Source organism: Corylus avellana, chromosome ca7, assembly GCF_901000735.1.
Source record: "Corylus avellana chromosome ca7, CavTom2PMs-1.0".
Taxonomy (NCBI): domain Eukaryota; kingdom Viridiplantae; phylum Streptophyta; class Magnoliopsida; order Fagales; family Betulaceae; genus Corylus; species Corylus avellana.
Genome location: NC_081547.1, coordinates 27377871 through 27400509, shown reverse-complemented (window position 1 = coordinate 27400509; position 22639 = coordinate 27377871). Strand labels below are relative to the sequence as shown.

Here is a 22639-nt window from a genome sequence, read left to right as displayed (position 1 = left end):
ATGCTCCAAACTAGATTTGACAACTTCTTACAGCCAAGAATAGTTGTCCACCACTTTTGTCTACTTGGACGTGCTTATCCAAGTTCTTATGTAATGTAAAGTATTAGCCATTGCAGAAGGTACAAACTATTTTGTTAGTATATTATTTTCAATAAATAATATGACTAATTCTATTTTATTATTTTTATTGGAAGATAAACGATTGTAAGTAGTAGGATTTAGTTAATTTTGTACACAAATCAACAACACGCAATCGAAACTAGTAACAACAACCAACTAAAATTAACAACGTCTAATAGTAAATATAACATATTAAATATCAAAGAAATAAATAATGATAGAACCAAGAAGCAAAAGATTAAAAAGATTAAAAGTGCGATGAAAGAACATATGATTAAAAAAAAAGTGGGTAGTACTTTAGTTTGATTTTTATTTTAAAGATTTTAAACATGCTAGGTTTTTTTTTTTTTTTTTTTTTTTAAATATTTTTTTTTTTGATGTTGTTGACATCATTATCAGCATGAATAGGAGAAAAAAAAAAAAAAAAAAATCATTATCAGCCATTATAAAATGGAGGAACACTATGGACCAAATTCAAGTACCAGCCCCTACTCATTCTTTAAGCTATAACTACAAATATTCTTTTATCAGCAAATCTTGCAAATATTTCATCTTCAAGATCTCAAGGTATTGCTTTGTGTAAGAGCCATGATTCAGAACTTTCCAGTTCTAGAGGGCAAAAGGAAAAGACTAGTGAATATAAAAAACAGTCAAGAAGCTGCCAACCTGATTAAAAGATAAACCAGCAAGGTTCCAAATAATATGACAAACTGAGAGGAAACATGCTAAAAGAAAAAGAAAAAAATAGAAAAAGATATTATTATCCTCAGGTCCTTCAAATGGGAGTGACTATTAAGTTGTCTAAATAGATGTGAAGTTCATTTCTGACAAGAACAAAGCTCTAACAATCTTGAATTCATGCTGTCGAATCGAAATCTTGGCTCCAAAGGATCCAACAAGCGGCAAGATGAGCAGTCTCTTTTACAGGAATGGGGGTAGGATTACCCATCTGCGTGGATACTTGGGTCTTCCATCCTTGCCATCAAATAGCTGCAGATGACAAGGGGACAAATATAAGAAGCAATATTGATAAAACAGGAAAGATGTGAGGGATTCTACTTTAAGTTTCTCATTTTGCTGTCGTCGAAATTACTTTTACAAAAGACAGATAGAATACAGATCAAGATATTCAGAAGTGCAAAGACTCTGAGAGACAGATTGATGTCACCCCTAAATCTTCATGTCCTCCCTGCCATCTACGTTAGATGGACTAATCTGTGTTCTATAACCCTCAATTTTATTTATTTATTTTAAATAATTGTAGCAGTAACTAGGCTTGCCTTTTTGTCATTCTCCTTTATTTATTTTAAGGGAGGCATTCTATGATTTTCAAGAATGCAGATTAAGATACAATGCAATAAAGTAACAGTTTCCATTGAATTCGTAAAAGATTAACAATTTCCTTATCAAAAACAACTTTCATATCAAATCTGATTCACATTATCATAGGCATCCAAACGCATGCAGTTATAGGCAAAAAAGAAGTTAAAAATTACTTGTTGAACAAAAAATAAAGAAAGTTACCTTCTTCAAGCGTCGGTGCTTTGCAAGGGCCCAATTGGTCATTATAGCAGCAGCAACTACAAGAAAAGTGTATCCTGCAAATGTCTGAGTTGCAATGTTGAAGCCCAACCACTGATAAATCTCTGTTGTGTAATTTGCACATGTCACAATATTGAACAGAAAACCACTAGGAATTTGATACCCTCCATTCCCATCAGGGCTGCGAAGATTCCTCAGCAAGAGATGGCAATAGAAGTTTGAGACTTGGCAAAGCAATCCAAATGCAAAACCGATCTTCATTTGGAGGTCACTAACAGGGGTGTAAAGTGGATGGTTCACATAGTAAGCAATATAAGAGCCAAAGCTCCAATAATATGCACAATTACGGAACACATTGGAGAGTGGTGACGTTGCATGGCTGAACCGATGCACAAAAAATGTTTCCATAATTCGTTTGAAGTAGTGAAAACACCAGTAGTATAAAGCATATGTCTGAACTGGGAGGATGACGCGCTCCTCTTTGTATCCAAAATACTGGTAGACAGGGAAGTAGTAAAAGATGGGATAAAGGATCAAAGGACCCAGGTATTCAAAGAAGAAAAGTGTGCGATAGGAAACTTGTGGACCCAAGTCCTTAAACACTACAGTCAAATGGTCCAAGTTTCCATGGCAATAGTCCTCGAGACTTTTCTTATAATTAAGAACAATGGGCTTCTCCTTTGATCCCGGTTGGAGGGGAAGGGTTAACCTCTGTCTCGAAGGGTAGAACTTTCTGGCTGTTGATTTAAGACAAGCAAATTGGATTAATGAAATCGCCTGACATGCAAGGCTCTCAACACACATGCAAATGCACTCGCCCTTCTCTTTTTTGGGGCAAAAATAAAAATTAAACAAATTATAGAAGTACAATCTCAGCATTGGCAGTAATAAATTTAAGTCCACTAGTGAAAAAGCCAAAAATGATGAACTAGGAAAAGCCATGCCTCAATTCTAGCGACACATGAAGACCAAACAAGATAAATGAAGCACAAAGAGTATTGCTGATTTTGTTGACAAATCTTAGTGATCCCATGAACTTAGAAGTACAAAGTTCTCACAGAAAGATCACATCCCCAACAAAAATATGGAAACAAATTGCAATTTACAGTATAAATATTTTCATTGCAGCATGCATAAATTCACACCATATAGAAATAATGGTTTCTCTGAAATCTGAAAATAACTTAGTCAAACAAATCTCAAACAAGACCTACTGCTTTAACAGATAAAAATGAACAATGATTTCTGCAATGCCAAAATAACTGAATTGAATCAAGAAGGGCAAAAATAAAGTTTCTGAAATGCTGTGATGCTTGGATAAACAATATTCTATGTGCAGGGAGAACTATTTTCAAGGTATATACAAATAAAATGTGTTAGCCTCTTAAAAATCAAATCTTTATTAGCTTTATGCAGTTCAACAATCAAATCTGTGTTGAAAAAAGTCATTACTAGAAAGGTTGTGCCTATGTGATGTAGACAATTAACAACCAAAGCTCTGATATTAGCTTTCAGAAGAAGGAAGCAAGCATCTCACTGGTTCTTAATAAGATGATTTCAAGAAAGGAAGAGCATTTAAATGACCGATCAAGTGAAGAGAGGAAATAGAGAAGATGTCCTTCACGCCTCTCCAAACACACAACACCATGTAGGACCTGGTCAATCGGAGAATCCGAAGTTCACCTGCCTTCGAAATTTGGCAGCCATTTATAGAACTTTGGGTAACTTACTTAAGAAATGACCACAATTTTTTTTCTTTTCTTTTGATAAGTAAGAAATGAACACATTTAAGAACAGAAAATTTCAGTTTTCGTTCTCAAATCCACACTACGACACCAATACTAGACCCACAAGTGGAAAGTAACACTATGTAGGAAACTTGCCTCTCAAAAATGTAAATGAACTATTTCGCTAAACATTGATTAAGTGATCAGCAAGGTATAATTGGTAGTTCAATCTAAAAGTTTGCATAAAAAGGCTAACAACAAGGAAGCACATCCAGCACTTACTTCTCCGATGAATAGCCTCCTGCAGATCTGCTACCGTAGCCTGCAATAAACACAAAGACATAAATAATCACAATTGCTCCATTAAAACAAAAATAGAAAAATTATAACGGAAATAAATAAATCCAAGAAAAAAAAAAAGAATTTTTTTTGTTCATAATTATTTTGCGAAAATCCAATCTTCCACTAAAAATGGACCTAGCACCACTTTCTGACCCAGCTGAATTTAGTGTCTTCCATTTCTTTGAACCCCAGAACAGAAAAACTAATATCAAAAGACTAACTTCTTTTGGGTTTACTTTCCTCCAGTTTTTCCTCGGGAATCAGACAGAGATTTACATTAACTAGCACTTATTTTAGGAACTAAAAAAAAAAAAGAGAGAGTAAGAGAAAGAAAAAAGAAGAACGTACGGAATCACTGAGGTCAAGGCCACCCTTAACAAGTTCTTTACCACTCCTTGAAACGACAGAGACTTTCATCTTTGAGCACGAAAGAGAGAGAGACCCACTTCACCAAATGGCCGAAGCGACGAAGCCCTCTGATTAGGGAGCGAGTTTTTCAAAGATCATCCAGAGGCTGAGCAGCAAAGCAAAGATGAGGGAAACTTATATGAGATCCCCAAAAATGGGTAGGCCTTGAGAATACTAGTAAGATTTATTGCAGAGAAATAGGTGGGTTAGGGAGATATATTAATGGCGTGTGGTTGGGAGTAGGAGAGCTAACTGTCCAGGCCGATGAACCACACTGCCCTTAATTCCTCCGCGTAGGCGTACGAGGCGGAATTGTTTGCTACAATCCCCATCTTCTTTGGATTTTTCGAACCAAATTATTTTTGTTTTTCTTATTCAAATAAACTTCCGTCTTTATATTATTTACATTATGTTTGGAATTTTATTTTAAAAAAAATATAGAATTTTTAAGTAAAAAAATATTTTTTTGACAGAAAGTTAAAAAAAATTAAATTTTTGTCAAAAGATCGTTTAACATTTTTGAGCCCTTAAAAGTGCTTTTAATTTTTTTTATAAAACGAATATTTATTTTTTAAAATAAATTTTTTAAGTGTTAAATGCATTTTTATTCTCCTCAAATAAGCACTTAGTATTCTTTCAAACAATTGTTAATAAAAAAAATTAAAACCATTTAAATATTCTTTTTAATAAATATTAGAATAAAGAAAGAGAACAAAGAGGAGATAAAACATTTTTTTATTAAAATAATTGTAAGGGAAGCAAAAATAGGGGTGTCAACCCGGTCCGGTTTCCTGGATTTTGGCCAAAACTGAGAACCGGAACCGGGGTACTCCGGTTCTCGGTTTTGAGAAACCAGGACCCCGGTTAACCAGGGTTCCGGTTACCGGCCTGTTCCGGTTTTACCCGGCCCGGTAACCGGTTTTTTAAGAAAATTGTTTTTTGGGCTGATTTTAGGTATTTGGCCTAAAATAAGTCTTTTTTTTTTTTTTTTTTTTTCATAAGTTGGCTCATTTTAAAAAAAAATCTATTAATCTTTTTATATAAATTAAATAAGCTTTTTTGTGATTGTTCCGAATAATTATTACAACAATAAATATAAACTACCAACAATAAATACTTTATATATATATTCAAAGTATATTTAATTGTGAGCCTAAGAAATTGTAAGAACCAAACTTTATGTAAAGAAAGACATCAAATAAGTGACCCAATTGACCAAATTTTCAGATGCTTAAGATCCCAACATCAGAAAATGCACAACTACTACAATCAACCCAATAAACCCAATATTAGAATTCCATAAAATCTTGTTTAGATGTTAATATTATACACTAAGTAACAATATATATAAATATTACAACAATAAATATAAACTACCAATAATAAATATATATGTATATAAATATTCAAATAATATATTTTTTTGTTTTCCATTTTTCCTACTCTCCAAAACTTACTGTCTGAAAATTTCAACTTATCATATATATATATATATATATTATTAAATAAAATATAAACCCAGGTACAGGAACCGGGGTACCCGGTTTTTGAATTTTTCAAACAGGAACTGGAGACCCAGTTTTCCAATTTTCGATTTCTCGGTTTTCCGATAATTTTTGACACCCCTAAGTAAAAGTGATGCTAGACTATTATAGCACTTTTAGTTTAAGAAATACTAAAGGAACTTTTGGTTTGCAAAATAAAATATCTATTTATATGAAATAATCATTCTTTTATTTAGTAAAAACTTATTTTTAATGATAGTATTTCAATAAAAACTACATATTCTTCTAAAATGAGAGGGATATGCAACTTTTTTTAATATATATTAACATTATTATTTTTTTATATTTTCTTTAAAAAAAATTAAATTATAGGTAGTGATAGTACCGACCTGGAGAGTCCCTACCCCGAAGGAAGAAAGAAAATCATAAAATTTATGCATTTATTTACCATGGTTTTTCACATTTGAGTAAACAATGCATTTTAATTTAAATAAACTGAATGGAAATAGTTTTTAAATTGATTAATCATTTGACATCGAAATTCAAAATTTATAAACCATTGCTTCAAGAAATGATATATTTATATATATTTCTTCTAAATTGGGTTAGATGAATTTCTTTCAATTTAATTTATAAAAGTGATATGTGTTTATTTTTTTAAATAATATGTGAGATGCACATGGAGTTTTAATAAAATTTATTTCAACTTTATTCTTGCTATTAAAAAAAATGTATTTTTCACATGTTTAAGGAACATATATCACTTTTATAAACTAGATTGAAAAAAAAATTTTCAACCCAATTTAGAGGAATACTTTGTCCAACATTTTGGAGATAATTTATTTTTTCCTTATTGAATTATTTTTATTTGTTGTTTTGGTTATTAATTGGTTGCATTGCCAACTACATTGCTAGCCCACATTCCGACGCCAAACTTGATGGCTGAGCGATTAATCACGCCTAGCCCCAACTGTCCAGACTGTCCAGTCCTCTTCACTGGTTTGGTATAACATGTCATCAACCTTTAAACTAATCGTTTTTCCAACTTAAATTCTTGATTTGACATTGACATAAAGATTGCCCTTCGAAGTTTATCCTAAATTTGATTAATGTGTTAAAAGATTGAAAATCAGTCATTAATTTTTTTTTAATTAAAAATTAATTAAAAGGCTAATTGTCACCTGCCTATATTAACATGGCCAGATAAAATAAAATAAAATAAAATTTATAGTAATTACAGATAATTACGAGCATCCCATTCATTAAATTTTGTGGTGCTACCCACTAATCACCCATCTCTCTTAATAAAGCACACTAGTGGCTCACTAACCACCCATCTCTCCTAATCAATTTTAAAATTTAAAGCCTAGTTTTTTTTTTTTTTTTTTTTTTTTTTTAATGACACAAGAGGGGATGAGGGATTCGAATTAGACTAATTAGTGATCTTTGCTTTAAAAGGTTTGGTCCCTAACCGATTGAGTTACCTCTTGGGAACAAATTTAAAGTCTAGTTAATAGTACAAGATCCTCTCAATTTGAAGTGAAATGGATGAGTTTTTTTTTTTTTTATGGTCAAACCTTAATGTTATTTTATCTAACTAAATAAATGATGGTACATCATTTAAATATTTTGAATGACATGATAACATATTTACAATATGTCATTATTTACACCTTTAAATACAATAATATTAAATCGTAACCGTAAAATGGCTACTCTTTGTTTCAAGTGAAATGCAAAAGAGCATGATGAGTTATTTAGGATTAAAAATAGTTGGGTTGCTATAACTTTTGTTACAATTTTCTTATAATCTAATGTGACCGTTCATAAGTGACAAAATATTTTTTTTTTTAAAAAAAAAAAAACTGTATAGTTGACAAGTTGGCCATTACCTAATTAAATTGACAAGTCAATTTTTTTGTTTGAATATAAGTTTCCTACAAATTAACTCAGTTGTAAGAATCCTTCAAATTCAATCTCTAAAAGTGTCATGTGTCTTTAAGCCTGTAAGAAGCACATACATTTTTATTAATGCTATTAAAAAAAAGCATATGAGAATAACATACTATTAAAAAAACATGTACTTCTCATATGACAAGAAACACACGTCACTTTTAAAGGACTAAATTGAATTTTTTTTTCTAAAACTAAATTTATAAGAAATTTATGTCCTGTTTGAATATAAATTTTACCAATCATAATTGTCACATTTATAAGAAAAGCTATATTATAATTGACAGCACCCAATTCGGATAACACCTTGTCGTTGGTGAAGAGTGTTAAATCAATTCACTATAAGCAAACCAAATTTACTCTTTCACTCTTTTCTCTCCTCCTTCCGGTTCACCCAAATCTTTAGTCAATAAAATATTGACCGATTGCTTTATATCATTGAAGAACGATGAGCAAACCAGATGTAATGCAGTGAGTACAGACAGGGAAACTTCCCTGTCCATAACATTTTTCCACATATAGTGGGGCCACAATCCTCCCGGTCCCTGATCTCTTTCTCCATCTTGAAGCCCAAGTAAAGCCAGGAAATGACCTCCTGTCCTATGTTTAGACTTTGCATTCAAAGAAGAAACTCTGACTCTTGAGATATCCATACAACTTCCAGATGAATCTTGTTAGTTGTTTCCAAACCAATACACGGAAAGGACACGGAAAGGTGCACAGGAAACCGACCAAGATCCGTTTTCGGTATTCCAGGAGTATATGGTTGTTGGAATGCAGAAGATAATTAACAGCCCCAACCTCCCCAGCCCCGACAGTTGACACAAGTCAATGCTGATTTTGAAAGACCAGGGACAAATTAACCGCGTAGGACATTCCATGAAGCTTCGGTACCCCAGCTAATCTAAGTGAACCTCAAATTAAAGTTCCCACATCTTTTACGCCCTATAAAAAGACATCCAAACACACTCCTGTATTGTCAGATTGCTTCCATCTTCTATTTTGCCATTCTTTCATAAATCTGCCTTCTGCAATCAAGCAAGTTCAGCACACATATTGACATCAATTTCCTCATCGACAGGCTACACAATCAGGGTAACCTTAAATGTTTTGCATTTCTTTCTTTTGCTGCTCTAGTGAAATTAAATTTGTTGTTCATTTATCAAATTAAGCTGCATATGATTATGTACGGATCATCATTGTATCCAAGGAGTGTTATTGCTAGAGTGCTTTTTAATGCTTCCAGTTCCAGAGCAATCACAAGCTCAAAAGATGCAACTTACATTGCTCTAGCAATGCAACACTACTTTTCCTTAATGATACAGTTGTGCAAAGTAAGACCCAAGATGAAATGATGAGCAATTTTTCTTACATGCAGGATCGATTTACTCACAATGTCTCAAGAAGTCATCGGCACAACAATTATAAAGAAAACACACATCAAACACCTGGAGCATGAGCATGAGCTTGAGCTAAAAAATTATCAAAAGCCATACAAGTGTGATGGATGCAAGGAGCATGGTTATGGATCAAGATATAGATGTGAGCTTTGCGACTATGATCTCCATGAGGAATGCACGTTCACCTCCCCCAAAACTGACCATGAGTTCTTCAAGGAATCCACCTTCAAATTCTACAATCAACCACCAGGAAAATGCTGTATGAGAAACTGTGACAACTGCAGAAGGTATTGTGATGCATGTGGAAAGGCTATAAATGGCTTTGTTTACCACTGTGAAGCAAAGGGCTGGGATTTACATCCATGTTGTCGCAACCTCAAAAATAAAATTTACGTTGATGGTGAGAAATTCCGTCTTAGCGATAAGGCGTCAAAGAAATGCATATGGTGCAAGAAGAAGAAGCTTCCAAATAGTGCCAAGGGTATCCCAGGCTGGTCTTATGTGTCAAAGAGTGAGAATTACCATTTTCATGTGTATTGCGCAATGGAAATGGTCCTTGAGAGCTGGAACAATAGGCCTAAAGATGATAATAAATGTTTGGCATTGGAGAACTTGGAGCTACCACTTCAACGTAATTCAAGTGGAAGTAGTGGAAAAGGTAGCAAGTATTTGCGGATTGTGAAGATATTCCTTAGGACCATTGTAACCATTCTTTTAGGGGATCCCACCTTAACTTTGGCTGGCCTCCTAGTGGAACTGGTGTCTAAGTGATCCTCAGGGTACCACAGCTAGTGCTCGAGATATTAGAAAGGATTTGTTTCTTCTGTGTTTAATGGGGTTGTTTGATGTTGCTTGGGCTTTAGGAAAATTTCATTGATTGTAATGTTATTTGTACCTTCTGTTTTTAATTAATGGGGTTGTTTGGGGTTTAGGAAAATTTCATTGACTGTAATGTTTTTGTGGACACATATATATACTATCCTACCTCTAGTTAATTTTTGCTTAGTTGGTATTCTTCTCCTTTAATGTTGTAACCCTCTTTGCCTTCTACTTTTTTATTCTTCCCACTCCTGTTCCATAACTGATTCTTCTTGCTGATTATACCTAATCCATCAACCTTTTCTGCTGTCACTGCAATTTGTGGCTCTTTGGAAGTTTCTCAATAGCCAATAAAATTGGTTTGTTGCAGTCTCCTACAGGCTGGGGAAGCCTACACTGTGTTTTCATGACTGATGAGATCATTTACTCTTCCCTCTCACCCTTGAGTCAATCTTTCTTCTTAGGCATGGTCCTTGGCCGAGCGTGTTACCCCTCAGATAACGCCTTTGTTTTTCTTCTTATCCTAGCGTTTGTTTTCATATGTATTACTGTTACTGTTGGATAGATTAGTTTTGTGGCTTAGCAATCAAGTTTCTGAAGTTGGATTTTGGCTTTCTCCATGACTTGAGAGTTTATCAACTTGGTTGCATTAGATTGTTATTCATGATTCCTGTATATAGATGGCTGCATGTTTAGCTCAATTATGATTGAAAGTTATTTCTCATAAGGTTCTCACATTACATTTCGACAAAGCTATGAACCCCAGGCTGCAATATGTAATTTTTTTCTTTTTTGGATATCATTAACAGAAAATATATCAACCCTTAGCTGCACCAGTTCCAAACTCAATGAAAACATAAAGTAAAAATAAGAGATCTTATTTCAAGCTCTACTAAAAAAAAAAAAAAAAAGTAATAACAATGAAGGAGAAAATATGTCGGGTGCCATACCTCAGACCAGTATAATTAGAGCTCACGACCATAGGGGTCTGCTCCTGAAATGAGAACTTAAAAAAAAAAGGTTCAGCCTTATTATTCATATCCTTTAAAAAAAAAAAGAAAAAAAAAAAAAAAAGAGTGATGGAAATAAAATGTGCTCTATATACTTAGATAACAGAGAGCTCTGTCTCAATGTGAATTTGTTAAAGTACTTAACCAAGCCAGTGATGGAACTCACATTCAGCATTTAGTACAACACAATTCTAACCATTTATTCATGCTGATGACTGTTGGTATGTTAAGGAGACCAAATGATCAAGAATGGGGCTATTAATATTATTACAAAGAATAAACCGGCAACATTCAAGAAATTTAAACTGGTGTTGTATACCATCGGAATGCAGAGATCGAGGAGTACAGGCCCTATAGGAAATGTTGGATTATGCAGTTTTGTGGTGTATGTTCTGTTGTTCTTTTTTTGAGAGAGAATTGTAGGAAAAGAAGGGAAACGCCACCAGATAGCTTTCCTTCCAAGAAACGCCATTTCAATTCAGCCACTCTAAATCTGTCTCATTGTCTTCTAAAACCCCACTTGGAATTTCATCAGACACATCACCTTCTCTCTCAAACTCTCCATCACAATGTCAATCTCCTCGGAGTAGCGCTCAACGATCCAAATAAGAATGGAAGTTGTCGAGCCGTTGGGCCCAATAATGTTAGAGTTGGGCTTTAGCGAATGAAAGTGAGACAACGGCCCATGGAATTTGTACAAACCATCCAAAACTGTAGATGACGTGGCAGATTATTTTTCTAATCAAATTCAAGCGGAGAGATTTTCTTTCTAGACGTTCAAACTTCAACGAGGTAGCACCGTAGCAGACTCTTTTTCTAGGTGGGCATTTTGGGGTTTTTCTCTCTTTTTTATTTTTTTATTTTTTATTTTATATAATAAAAAAGTCAAAATGTAGTTTTTAAAGTTTTTTTTTTTTACCAAACTTCTTTATTTTTCTTTGACACAATTTTTTATGTATGAAAAATAATTTAAGCTTTTTAATATGTTCAACAGCTTATTTGGGATTGCCTTAAGCTTTTGTCTATAGAAAAAGCCAAAAATAGCTTTACAGGGAAAAAAAGAAGAAGAAGATATGTAGAATTGAAAAGTGATTGGTTATAAATATATCTAGATGTTCATTTCTAATTCAAAACTCAAGTCAAGAGTTAAAAATGATTCATAAAAATCATTTGAAGGGATGGGTAAGAAATATTAGAATGGCTTTCTCTTTTATGATTGTTTAGTTATAAAATAAAGGATAAATTTAAAATTAGTCCTTGTGATTTTAGGTTTTGACAAATCGTTACTTAAGTTTTAAAAATTGATTAAACACTCAATGGGGTAAGCATAAAGCACAAATATGTTTATGCCATTAGAAAAGTTGATAGAATTTGTTAATTTGTCATATCAACACCAATCACTTAAAAAATATTAACAAATTAATTAAATATAATATATATGTGTCTATAGAATGCCTATAAACATATCCATACGACGAGAATTGGAAAGCAGCGTAATGAATTATCACTTAGCTAGGCTGCTATATGCAAGCGCAGTCAAAGGTCATGTACAACAAAGTGGGGGCATTGCATGACAAAATTAGTTAATGTGTCACACTATATGATTGGTGTTAATATTTAATTATTAATAAAATAAACTAACAACCAGACATATGCTAGCTAGTATTGGTAACTTTTCCATGTATTTCACATCACCATCAAATTTGATCTTAACCCAAAAAGTAGATGATCATGACAGATAAATCACTTGAGAAAATTGGTCATATAAGTTGTTTTAGTTTTTTCCTATTAGGTTACCACGTTGATCTTGTGCCAAATTGCCTTTCATTCCAATTATTAATATGCCGGTTGTTATTTGTTTTCTTTATATTTGTTAGAGGTAAATTGAACCTACTAACTGCAAAAACTCCTTTTCAAACCCTAAATATTGTCTTATGCCCACAACAACAATTTATTAGTAAAAAACTAAAAATAAGGCATGCCAATATAAAAGTTCATTATCAATATTGAGATTCATTCCTTCTTCTACTTTAGTCTTGTTGAATCCTTTTATCATTTCTTTTCTTATTTATTTTGTAGATGCAAAGCAGTTGATTGGTAGGAGATTTAATGATTCCTTAGTTCAGAATAATATCAAGTTTTGGTCATTCAAAGTCATTGAAGGTCATGCCGGCAAGCCTATGATTGTGGTCACTTATAAGGGTGAAGAGAAACATTTTGCTGCAAAAGAAATCTCATCTATAGTCCTCAAAAAGATGCGTGAGATTGTGGAGGCCTACCTTGGCTCAATTGTGAAGAATGTTGTAGTCACTGTCCCAGCCTACTTCAATGATTTACAGCGTAAGGCCACAAATTAAGGATGCTGGAGGCATTGTAGGACTCAATGTCATGCGGATAATCAATGAACTAACGGCCGCAACCATTGGTTACGGTCTTGACAAGGTGGGCATTGGTAAGAGAAATGTGTTGATCTTTGATTTGGGTAGTAGTACTGCAGATGTATCACTACTTACCATTGACGATGGTACTTTTGAAGTAAAAGCTGTTGTTGGAGACACTCACCTCGGAGGTGAGGACTTTGACAACAGAATGTTAAAGCACTTTGTTGAAATATTTAAGGGGCAACACAACGAGGACATTAGTGTAAATGCCAGAGCTTTGAGGAGGTTGAGAACTGCTTGTGAGAGAGCAAAGAGGATTCTTTCTTCTGCAACTGAGACTATGATTGAAGTTGATTCTTTGTATAATGGCATTGATTTCTACTCAAGTATTACCCGTGCCAAATTTGAGGAACTCAATATGGACTTGTTGAGAAAGTCTATTGAGCTTGTGGAGAAGTGTCTGAGTGATGCTAAGATGGACAAGACAAGAGTAGATGATGTCGTTCTTACTGGTGGTTCTTCTAGAATTCCCAAGGTGCAGCAACTATTGCAAGACTTGTTTGATGGAAAGCAGTATAACAAGAGCATTAACCCAGATGAAGCTGTGGCTTATGGAGCCGCTGTTCAAGCTGCAAACATGGCTGGTATGGGTAATGAGAAAGTTCAACAAATTGTGCTCTCGGATGCACCCCTATGTCCCTTGGAGTGGAGAGTTTTGGAGGGTTGATGTCCGTTGTGATTCCGAGGAATACCGCCATTCTCACCAAGATGGAACGAAACTCCTTCGCTACTTCTTGTTACAACTAAACCTCTGTTCCGTTCTCAATTTATGAAGGTGAGAGAAGAGTAGTGGATAACAACTTGTTGGGAAAATTTGTGCTTTACCCCATTCCTGCAGCGCCCAAGGCCGGGGTGTCACTAAGATGAAAGTATGCTTTGAGGTTGATGCAAATGGTATCTTGAATGTTTCAGCTGTGGAGCATACCACTGGTGTAAGTAACAAGATTACCATCACCAATGACAAGACGAGACTGTCCCAGGAAGAGATTAATAGGATGGTTCAGGACGCCGAGAAATACAAGGTCGAAGATGATGAGCATAGGAAGAAGTGTAAAGCCATGTATGCTTTGGCGAACTATGTTTACAAAATAAGGAACACTATCAATGATAAGGAGATTGGTGACAAGATTGACGCTACTGGTAGGAAGAAGATTGAAGCTGCCATTAAGCACGTGATACATTGGTTGGATACCTTAGATGGTATCCATCATACGGAGGCGGATGAGTTTGAGGACAAGCTAGTTGGACTCCAGTTAATCTGGAATCCCATCTTTGCAAAGGTATGTCGACAACAATGACCAATTGAGCATCTCCCTTCATAAAAGAAAGTGACAATTATCTGGATAATTACAATCAGGACACTAGTGTCCGTCATAGGATCTTATCATTGCAAATATATCTAGACTTATTTTGAGTATTTTTGTTGCCAGTGTATTTTGATGTCGCTTTTGTTCGTTAGGAGTTGGAAAATTTGAAATTAATGTGATGTGTCATTTATGGTTCTGTCATTGATGTTGCGAATGTTAATGTTTCATGGCTATTCAGAACAACTTCTTTAAGTTTGTTCGGAGTTTCCACCTGATAGCAGGGAAAGTATGTTCATTGATGGTGCGAATGTTAATTTGCCAAATCTAACCATGCATGCAATCCTTGCCTACTATGTGAGAAAACATGTTCATCGAGTCAATTACTATTAATTGCGACTTAATTGTCTTGGAGATCAAATTAATTTTTTATTTAAAATCAGAACAACTTAATAAATTTTCTGAAACAAACTCTTTTGTATTATTAAGGGAAGTGCTAGAAAGTCAAACAAATGAACTCAGAAAAATTTTCAAATTGATGTGGCAATGGTTTTTAAATTAAAAAAATGCAATTCCCTTTTTTTTGTTTACTACTTACGATCTGTCACGTCAAAACCTTTCGAATAGAAAGTGGGAAGATCAATTGAGCTCGAAATTAATTACACCAATATCTAAAAAGTTTTGGAGCGTCTTACTTTTTCGCCATAAAAAAAAAAAAAAAAAAAAAAAGGCAGAAAACATTAACAAACAAAAATTATTTTCACATTTACATCATATCATAATATTTTTTTTCAACCAAAAAAAAAAAAAACACCATCTAAAAACAAGATGATATTTGATGAAATTAACAATATTGTCGAAGTCAGGGAAGAATTTAAAAAGTGGCTTAAAACGCCTTGCGCTAAGCAAACGAATCTTGGGTTGACTAAACAACCCCCTCTAACCCTCTTCAGGGTATCCCTCAATGATGTGCATGGGGTTCTAGCCGAAGATTTGCATCTGCCGATGTTGGCTCTCACTCATGCAATGGCACTTAAAGTCGTTCTCGTTGCGGCACTGTGTCTAGCATATCTGGCATGCAGTACCATAGCAGCTTCTGGAGCCCCGTTAATTAGTTGCCCCAATAGTGTTATTTTTGGGTTTTTTTTTTTTTTTTTTAATAATTTAATTAATTAATTTATTTATTTTATTGAAAGTGAGAACCACAAGACCAGAGACTTTGTTCATACCATTGAGTGTCGAATCATATCGAGGTATAAAATAATAACAAAACTAGAGAAGTTAAAACTATTTGTTTTCAACGCATATAAACACGTTAACCGTTTGTTTTTAATACATAGATTACATGATAATGAGCTTTAAAAGAAAAAAAACATCCCACCACATCTTTATAAGAAAGTGTTATACTCTTTAGTGAATTTTCATTTTATGCTCCAAAATTTTTCATTTTTTACCAAGAGAGAGATAGAATTATATGTTACTCATTTTTTCATGTTCTTCCAATTCAATCAAAGAGTTATTTATTTGACCTTCGTTATTTGGAAGTGTATCCTTAATGAACGTAGAAGATATAGTCTAATCCTGTGAGAGTTTTTATCAAGAGATTAGATCGCACCAAGTTCAAGGCTCCGAGAGGCACAAAATCAAGCTTTAAGGACAACACTCTTGTGTTATTCTATAATTTTGCGAGATTTTTTCTTGCTCTATTTTTTAATTTATTGCATTTTATTTATCTTATTGTTAATTGTTTATATTAACATTATTTAGTATCAACATGAATTTTTGAACCATCCAAATAATTTTATAACAGTGTTTGCAAAGGGAAATAAAATTAGAGATCATGGGATTTATTCTTGATTTCCTTAATTATTTTGTTGAACAATTCTAGTCATTAATTTTTTTTTTTTTGACATGTCTGCACAAGAGGAGGAGGGAAATTCGAACTAGCGACCATTAATGTTGAGTTACCTCTTGAGAACCATTAACGTTGATTTGGTTTCCTTTGAGAGATGCTAGCCGTTTGCCTTGTGTATCTTGAGTTTCCATTTCAGTATTGTTTCCTTGTTGGTTGGCTGACTCTTCGTGGCAGATTATTTTTCTAATCAAATTCAAGCGGCAATTTTTTCTTTTCCATAGATGACGTACCGGACTCTTTTTCTTTTCTCCAGATAACGTGATTATTTGATCGTTCATTTTGAATTCAACGGTTCAGATCGATCAGCTATTTCATTCCTAGGTATCCTTATTTGTATTTGATAGCAACCGACTGATTCCAATTTGAACCTTTCACCGCCGTTTCACTCAAGTCTCTTCCTTCATCTATTCATTTCCATTATCTTCCCGACGTCGAGAATGGCCGGCGAAGGAGAGTGGCCAGCAATAGGGATTGATTTGGGGACGACGTACTCGTGCGTGGCAGTTTGGCAGCATGATCGAGTAGAGATCATAGTCAACGATCAGGGCAACAGGACGACGCCGTCTTATGTTGCCTTCACCGACAAAGAGTGCTTAGTCGGTGACGCGGCACAGAATCAGGTCGCCAGGAACCCCGCTAACTCTGTCTTTGGTAATCTCACACCTTTTTTTTTTTTAAAAAAATAATATATATATATATTATTATTATTATTATTATTATTATGTGAAAGTGCAGCAACAAAAGAAAAAACCTAGGTTTTATAAATTATTGTCAATGGCGCCGATATAACAATTGCGTTGAGAAATAGAATTTTTGTCTATAGAAAAAGTTTGTTTGGACATTTTGTTTTTGTTTTTGTTTTTTTTAAATAAAAATTTTCAAAATGTAGTTTTTTTTAAGTTTTTTACCAAACTTCTCCATTTTTGTTTGACATAATTTTTTATGTATGAAAAATAGTTTAAGCTTTTTAATACAATCTTAGGATCCGTTTGAGATTGCGGTTTTAATAAGTTTGATTTTAAAAATTACATTTTTAAAAATTACGTTTTTGAAATCACAAAGGCGTTTGGTAAAATATGTTAATTTTTTTTTTTTTTTTTTTATCAAATATTTGTCCTGCAAAAATCGTAATTTTGGTTTAAATTCATGTTTTTTCAAATAAGCACACTATAGCCTGCTTATAGAAATCGCAGATTTTTTTCCTATTTCAAATTAAGTGTTTTTTAAATCACAATGCCAAACGCCTGTGATATCTTTTAAAAACGTAAATTATTCTTGCAAAATAGCAATTCCAAATGCACCCTTAAACATGTTCAACAGCTTATTTGGGATTGCCTTGAAGCTTTTGTCTATAGAAAAAAGCCAAAGAAGACTTTAAAAAAAAAAAATGTAGAGTTGAAAAGTGATTGGTTATAAATCTAGATGTTCATTTCTAAATCAAAACTCAGTCAAGAGTTAAAAATGATTCATAAAAATCATTTGAAGGGATGGGTAAGAAATATTAGAATGACTTTCTCTTTTATGATTGTTTTGCTATAAAATAAGAGATACATTTAAAATTAGTCCTTGTGATTTGAGGTTTTGACAAATCATTATCTAAGTTTTAAAAAGTGATTAAACACTCACTGTGGTAAGCAAAAAGCACAAATATGTTCATGCCATTAGAAAAATTGATAGAATTTGTTAATGTGTCACATTAACACCAATCACTTAAAAAATATTAACAAATTAGTTAAATCTAATATATGCGTGTCTATAGAATGCCAATAAACATATCCATATATACGACGAGAATTGGAAAGCAGCATAATGAGTTATTACTTAGGCTGCTATATGCAAGCACAGTCAAAGGTCGTGTACGATAGAGTGGGGGTGTTGCATGACAAAATCAGTTAATGTGTCATATGATTGGTGTTAACATTTAATTACAAATAAAATAAACTAACAACCAGACATATGCTATCTAGTATTGGTTACTTTTCCATGAACTTCACATCACCATCAAATTTGATCTTAACCCAAAAAGTAGATGATCATGACAAATAAATCACTTCTTGAGAAAATTGGTCATATAAATTGTTTTAGTTTTTTCATATTAGGTTACCACGTTGATCTTGTGCCAAATTGCCTTTCATTCCAATTATTAATATGCCGGTTGTTATTTGTTTTCTTTATAATTGTTAGAGGTAAATTGAACCTACTAACGGCAAAAACTCCTTTTCAAACCCTAAGTATTGTCTTATGCCCACCATAACAATTTATTAGTAAAAAAATAAAAATGAGGCATGCCAATATAAAAGCTCATCGTCAATATTGAGATTGCTTGTTTCTTCTAGTTTAATCTTGTTGAATCCTTTTATCATTTCTTTTCTTATTTATTTTGTAGATGCAAAGTGGTTGATTGGTAGGAGATTTAGTGATTCCTTAGTTCAAAATGATATCAAGTTTTGGCCATTCAAGATCATTGAAGGTCATGCCGACAAGCCTATGATTGTGGTCACTTATAAGGGTGAAAAGAAACATTTTGCTGCAGAAGAAATCTCATCTATGGTCCTCAAAAAGATGCGTGAGATTGCGGAGGCCTACCTTGGCACAACTGTGAAGCATGCTGTAGTCACTGTCCCAGCCTACTTCAATGATTTACAGCGTAAGGCCACAAAAGATGCTGGAGGCATTGCAGGACTCAATGTTATGCGGATAATCAATGAACCAACGGCCGCAGCCATTGGTTACGGTCTTGACAAGGTGAGCATTGGTAAGAGAAATGTGTTGATCTTTGATTTGGGTGGTGGTACTACAGATGTATCACTACTTACCATTGACGATGGTATTTTTGAAGTAAAGGCTGTTGCTGGAGATACTCACCTCGGAGGTGAGGACTTTGACAATAGAATGTTAAAGTACTTTGTTGAAATATTTAAGAGGCAACACAATGAGGACATTAGTGTAAATGCTAGAGCTTTGAGGAGGTTGAGGACAGCTTGTGAAAGAGCAAAGAGGATTCTTTCTTCTGCAACTGAGACTATGATTGAAGTTGATTCTTTGTATAATGGCATTGATTTCTACTCAAGTATTACCCGTGCCAAATTTGCGGAACTCAGTATGGACTTGTTGAAGAAGTCTATTGAGCTTGTGGAGAAGTGTTTGAGTGATGCTAAGATGGACAAGACAAGAGTAGATGATGTCGTTCTTACAGGTGGTTCTTCTAGAATTCCCAAGGTGCAACAGCTATTGCAGGACTTGTTTGATGGAAAGCAGCTTAACAAGAGTATTAACCCAGATGAAGCTGTGGCTTATGGAGCAGCTATTCAAGCTGCAAACATGGTTGGTATGGGTAATGAAAAAGTTCAACACATTGTGCTCTTGGATGTCACCCCACTGTCACTTGGGGTGTTGAGTGGTATAGGGGACATGTCCGTTGTGATTCCGAGGAATACTGCCATTCCCACCAAGATGGAGGGGAACTACACCACTTTCAGTGACAACCAAACTGTTGTTTTGTTCTCGGTTTATGAGGGTGAGAGAGCAAGAGTTGTAGATAACAACTGGTTGGGAGAATTTAGGCTTTCCCCCATTCCTGCAGCGCCCAAGGGTGTCGCTAAGTTGAAAGTATGCTTTGAGATTGATGCCAATGGTATCTTGAATGTTTCTGCCGTGGATAAGACTACTGGTGTAAGTTGCCATACCACAATTACAAATTACAAGGCTCCGGTATCCACAAAAGAGATTCCTAGGATTGTCCAGGACGTAGAGAAATATGAAGGTAAAGATGACGAGCAGGGAAAGAAGAAGATTAGGAGAACTAGGAAGAAATAATATCTGCACTTTAATTATCACCACCCATTAATGCCAATGCTATCTTGAATGTTTCATAGCGATTTAAAACAACAACCGTAATGTTGAAGTCATGCAATCAAATTCTATTTGTGGTAATATATAGTCACACTTGAATGGTACTCCCACAACTTTTCAAGTGTTTTAAATTTGTCTTTAATTTGGTAATATTTCTGTTGAATCGATCGGTTGTTGTCAAAACTTATGATACATGGATTGGATGTTCTCTCTATTCAATTAACTTTGATTTCAATGATTATAATTTATCGAGAATTTCAATCGAAATAATGTCTCCACGAAACTCATCAATAATCTAAATATAATTTTTTTTATCTAAGAATTATATATAGATAACTAATAACAAATTACCAATGATCATGTATAGCACACAAGTGCCTAGCTAGACATATGTATTTAATTTTCGAAGTACTGTTTTTCAATTGTTGAAAACTTGAAATAGAAGAACACTTATTTTAATCTCATAAAACTTTTTGGTAACTGATTAAAGTACGTATTAGAAAAGTCAAGAATTGTGTAAAACCCCAGTGAAATTGAGAGCACCCATTTGAATTTGACTTTTGTTTTTCCTTACTTTAATGGTTGAATTGTCATATACAACGAATCTTTAGATAAAATGTTTTATTTCCTGTTTTAAAGGCAAATTTGTAGAAATAATTACTCATTTGAAATAAAAAAAGAAAAACCCTCACTTGGTGTTGAGATTTTACTTGTTTCTATATGTATACATTAATTTACATGATCAATGATGAATACAAAATCCAAATCTTAACACCAATTTTTAAACGCCAAATTACAATTTTACAAAACGTTTAATTGTTTTACTAAACATCTCATTTTTAAGTCACATTTTTTTAACAAAAAAAAAAAAAAAAATTACTTTCTTTGTAGTTGTGAGTTTTGAAATCGTAAACCCAAACAAAACTTTCATACTACAATTACTAAGACCCAGAGAAATTGCAAAAGTTGGGGGTTCAAATGTTCTACGCAGCCCAATTGCATAGTAAATGTTGATTTGTGAGATAGTGACCCCTCGATTAGGCTTCCTACACTTCCTGAGAATTGTAAAGGACTCCAAAATACGAAAGGCCAAAATCCCAAACCGTATTGTTTATGGAAAAAAAAGTTAACAAACCAAAAACAATTAACTTTTGGCCTCCCTCCCTCCATCGGGGACAGTTGATTTAAATGAAGAGATTAATTTTTTTTTTCTTTCTCAGTCTTATAAATCGGAAGAAAAGCATTTGCAAATTATAATCTTTGTATTTAATCAATTTGAACCTTTCACTGCCGTTTCACTCAAGAGTCTTCCTTCGCCTATTCATTTCCGTTATCTTCCCGAGTCGAGAATGGCCGGCAAAGGAGAGTGGCCAGTGATAGGGATTGATCTGGGGACGACGTACTCGTGCGTAGCAGTGTGGCAGCATGATCGAGTAGAGATCATAGTCAACGATCAGGGAAACAGGACGACGCCGTCTTATGTTGCCTTTACCGACAAAGAGCTCTTGGTCGGTGATGCAGCCAAGAACCAGGTCGCCAGGAACCCCGCTAACTCTGTCTTTGGTAATCTATTATCACTATCCTTTTTTCCTTTTCTTTCATTCCTTCTCTTTCATTTTTCTATGTAAAACTACAGTAAAAAGGAAAAGAAAAAGAAAAACTAGGCCTTATTTGTCTATGCTCGGTGCCGTGTACGTGTTCAAGTTGGAAGAAAGGAACATATTGCAGTAGATTTTAATTGACGAAATTAGAAATCTCAGGTTAAAGGCAATATGTAAATATTATTAAACAAACATAAATTTAGACTAGATTAATGAGGGTTTTTCATAACTCAATTAAGATACAGTGTTTTTCTTGAAAAAGGAAAAACATGAAGAGTTTAGAGTTGAAAGGCGATTGGTTATAAATCTAGAAGTCCATTTTTAATTCAAAACCCAGTCAAGAGCTGAAAATGATTCATGAAAATCATTGGAAGCGATCTCTTAAGAAATATTAAAATGACTTTATCCTTTACGGTTCTTTTGTTATAAAAATAATTAATAACAAATATAATAAACTTACGACCAATCATCTGCTAGTATTGCTAACTTTTCCATGTATTTCACATCACCATCAAATTTGATATTGACCGAAAAAGTAGACGATATTGATAAAAAATAAACCACTTCTTGAGAAAATTGGTCATATAAATTCTGGTAGATTTTTCCTATGCGGTTCTTGCGGTTCTTGTGCCAAATTGTCTTTCATTCCAATTATAAATATGCTTGCTGTTATTATTTTTTTTTTCATTTTATATTTTTT

The 22639-nt window shown here is 33.8% G+C and overlaps 3 protein-coding genes and 1 pseudogene across 3 annotated transcripts in view; 3 read left to right on the top strand and 1 right to left on the bottom strand.

Annotated features, from left to right (window-relative positions):
* Positions 1–758: 758 nt before the first annotated feature.
* Positions 759–4500, bottom strand: LOC132187643 (very-long-chain enoyl-CoA reductase). Its single transcript, XM_059602032.1, has 4 exons — positions 4080–4500; positions 3672–3711; positions 1645–2399; positions 759–1110 (listed from the first exon to the last, which is right to left on the bottom strand). Exons 1-4 carry the CDS (start codon positions 4146–4148, stop codon positions 1042–1044), a joined length of 933 nt encoding a protein of 310 aa, XP_059458015.1. The 5' UTR covers positions 4149–4500; the 3' UTR covers positions 759–1041.
* Positions 4501–8638: 4138 nt separating this feature from the next.
* LOC132188757 (uncharacterized) lies at positions 8639–9891 on the top strand. The gene is made up of 2 exons (XM_059603292.1): positions 8639–8692; positions 8976–9891. The coding sequence occupies exon 2, from the start codon at positions 8992–8994 to the stop codon at positions 9766–9768; it is 777 nt and encodes a 258-aa protein (XP_059459275.1). The 5' UTR covers positions 8639–8692; positions 8976–8991; the 3' UTR covers positions 9769–9891.
* Positions 9892–13089: 3198 nt separating this feature from the next.
* On the top strand, positions 13090–14654 carry LOC132188795 (heat shock 70 kDa protein 4-like; annotated as a pseudogene).
* A 2265-nt stretch (positions 14655–16919) lies between these two features.
* Positions 16920–22639, top strand: part of LOC132186278 (heat shock cognate 70 kDa protein-like) — a 15602-nt gene continuing 9882 nt past the window's right edge. The window contains exons 1-2 of the mRNA XM_059600172.1: positions 16920–17137; positions 18873–20162. Coding sequence (XP_059456155.1) covers positions 16924–17137; positions 18873–20162 — 1504 coding nt within the window. The 5' untranslated portion in view covers positions 16920–16923. The remainder of the gene's footprint in view (positions 17138–18872; positions 20163–22639) is intronic.

What these genes read in the sequence shown, in the direction of transcription:
- LOC132187643 (XM_059602032.1), bottom strand. Translation starts at nt 4,148, where the DNA reads ATGAAAGTCTCTGTCGTTTCAAGGAGTGGTAAAGAACTTGTTAAGGGT. An exon ending in GGAGGCTATTCATCGGAGAA is followed by an intron (nt 2,400 to 3,671) that starts GTAAGTGCTGGA and finishes TTAAATCAACAG; the next exon opens with CCAGAAAGTTCTACCCTTCG. An exon ending in AGCACCGACGCTTGAAGAAG is followed by an intron (nt 1,111 to 1,644) that starts GTAACTTTCTTT and finishes TGTCATCTGCAG; the next exon opens with CTATTTGATGGCAAGGATGG.
- LOC132188757 (XM_059603292.1), top strand. Translation starts at nt 8,992, where the DNA reads ATGTCTCAAGAAGTCATCGGCACAACAATTATAAAGAAAACACACATC.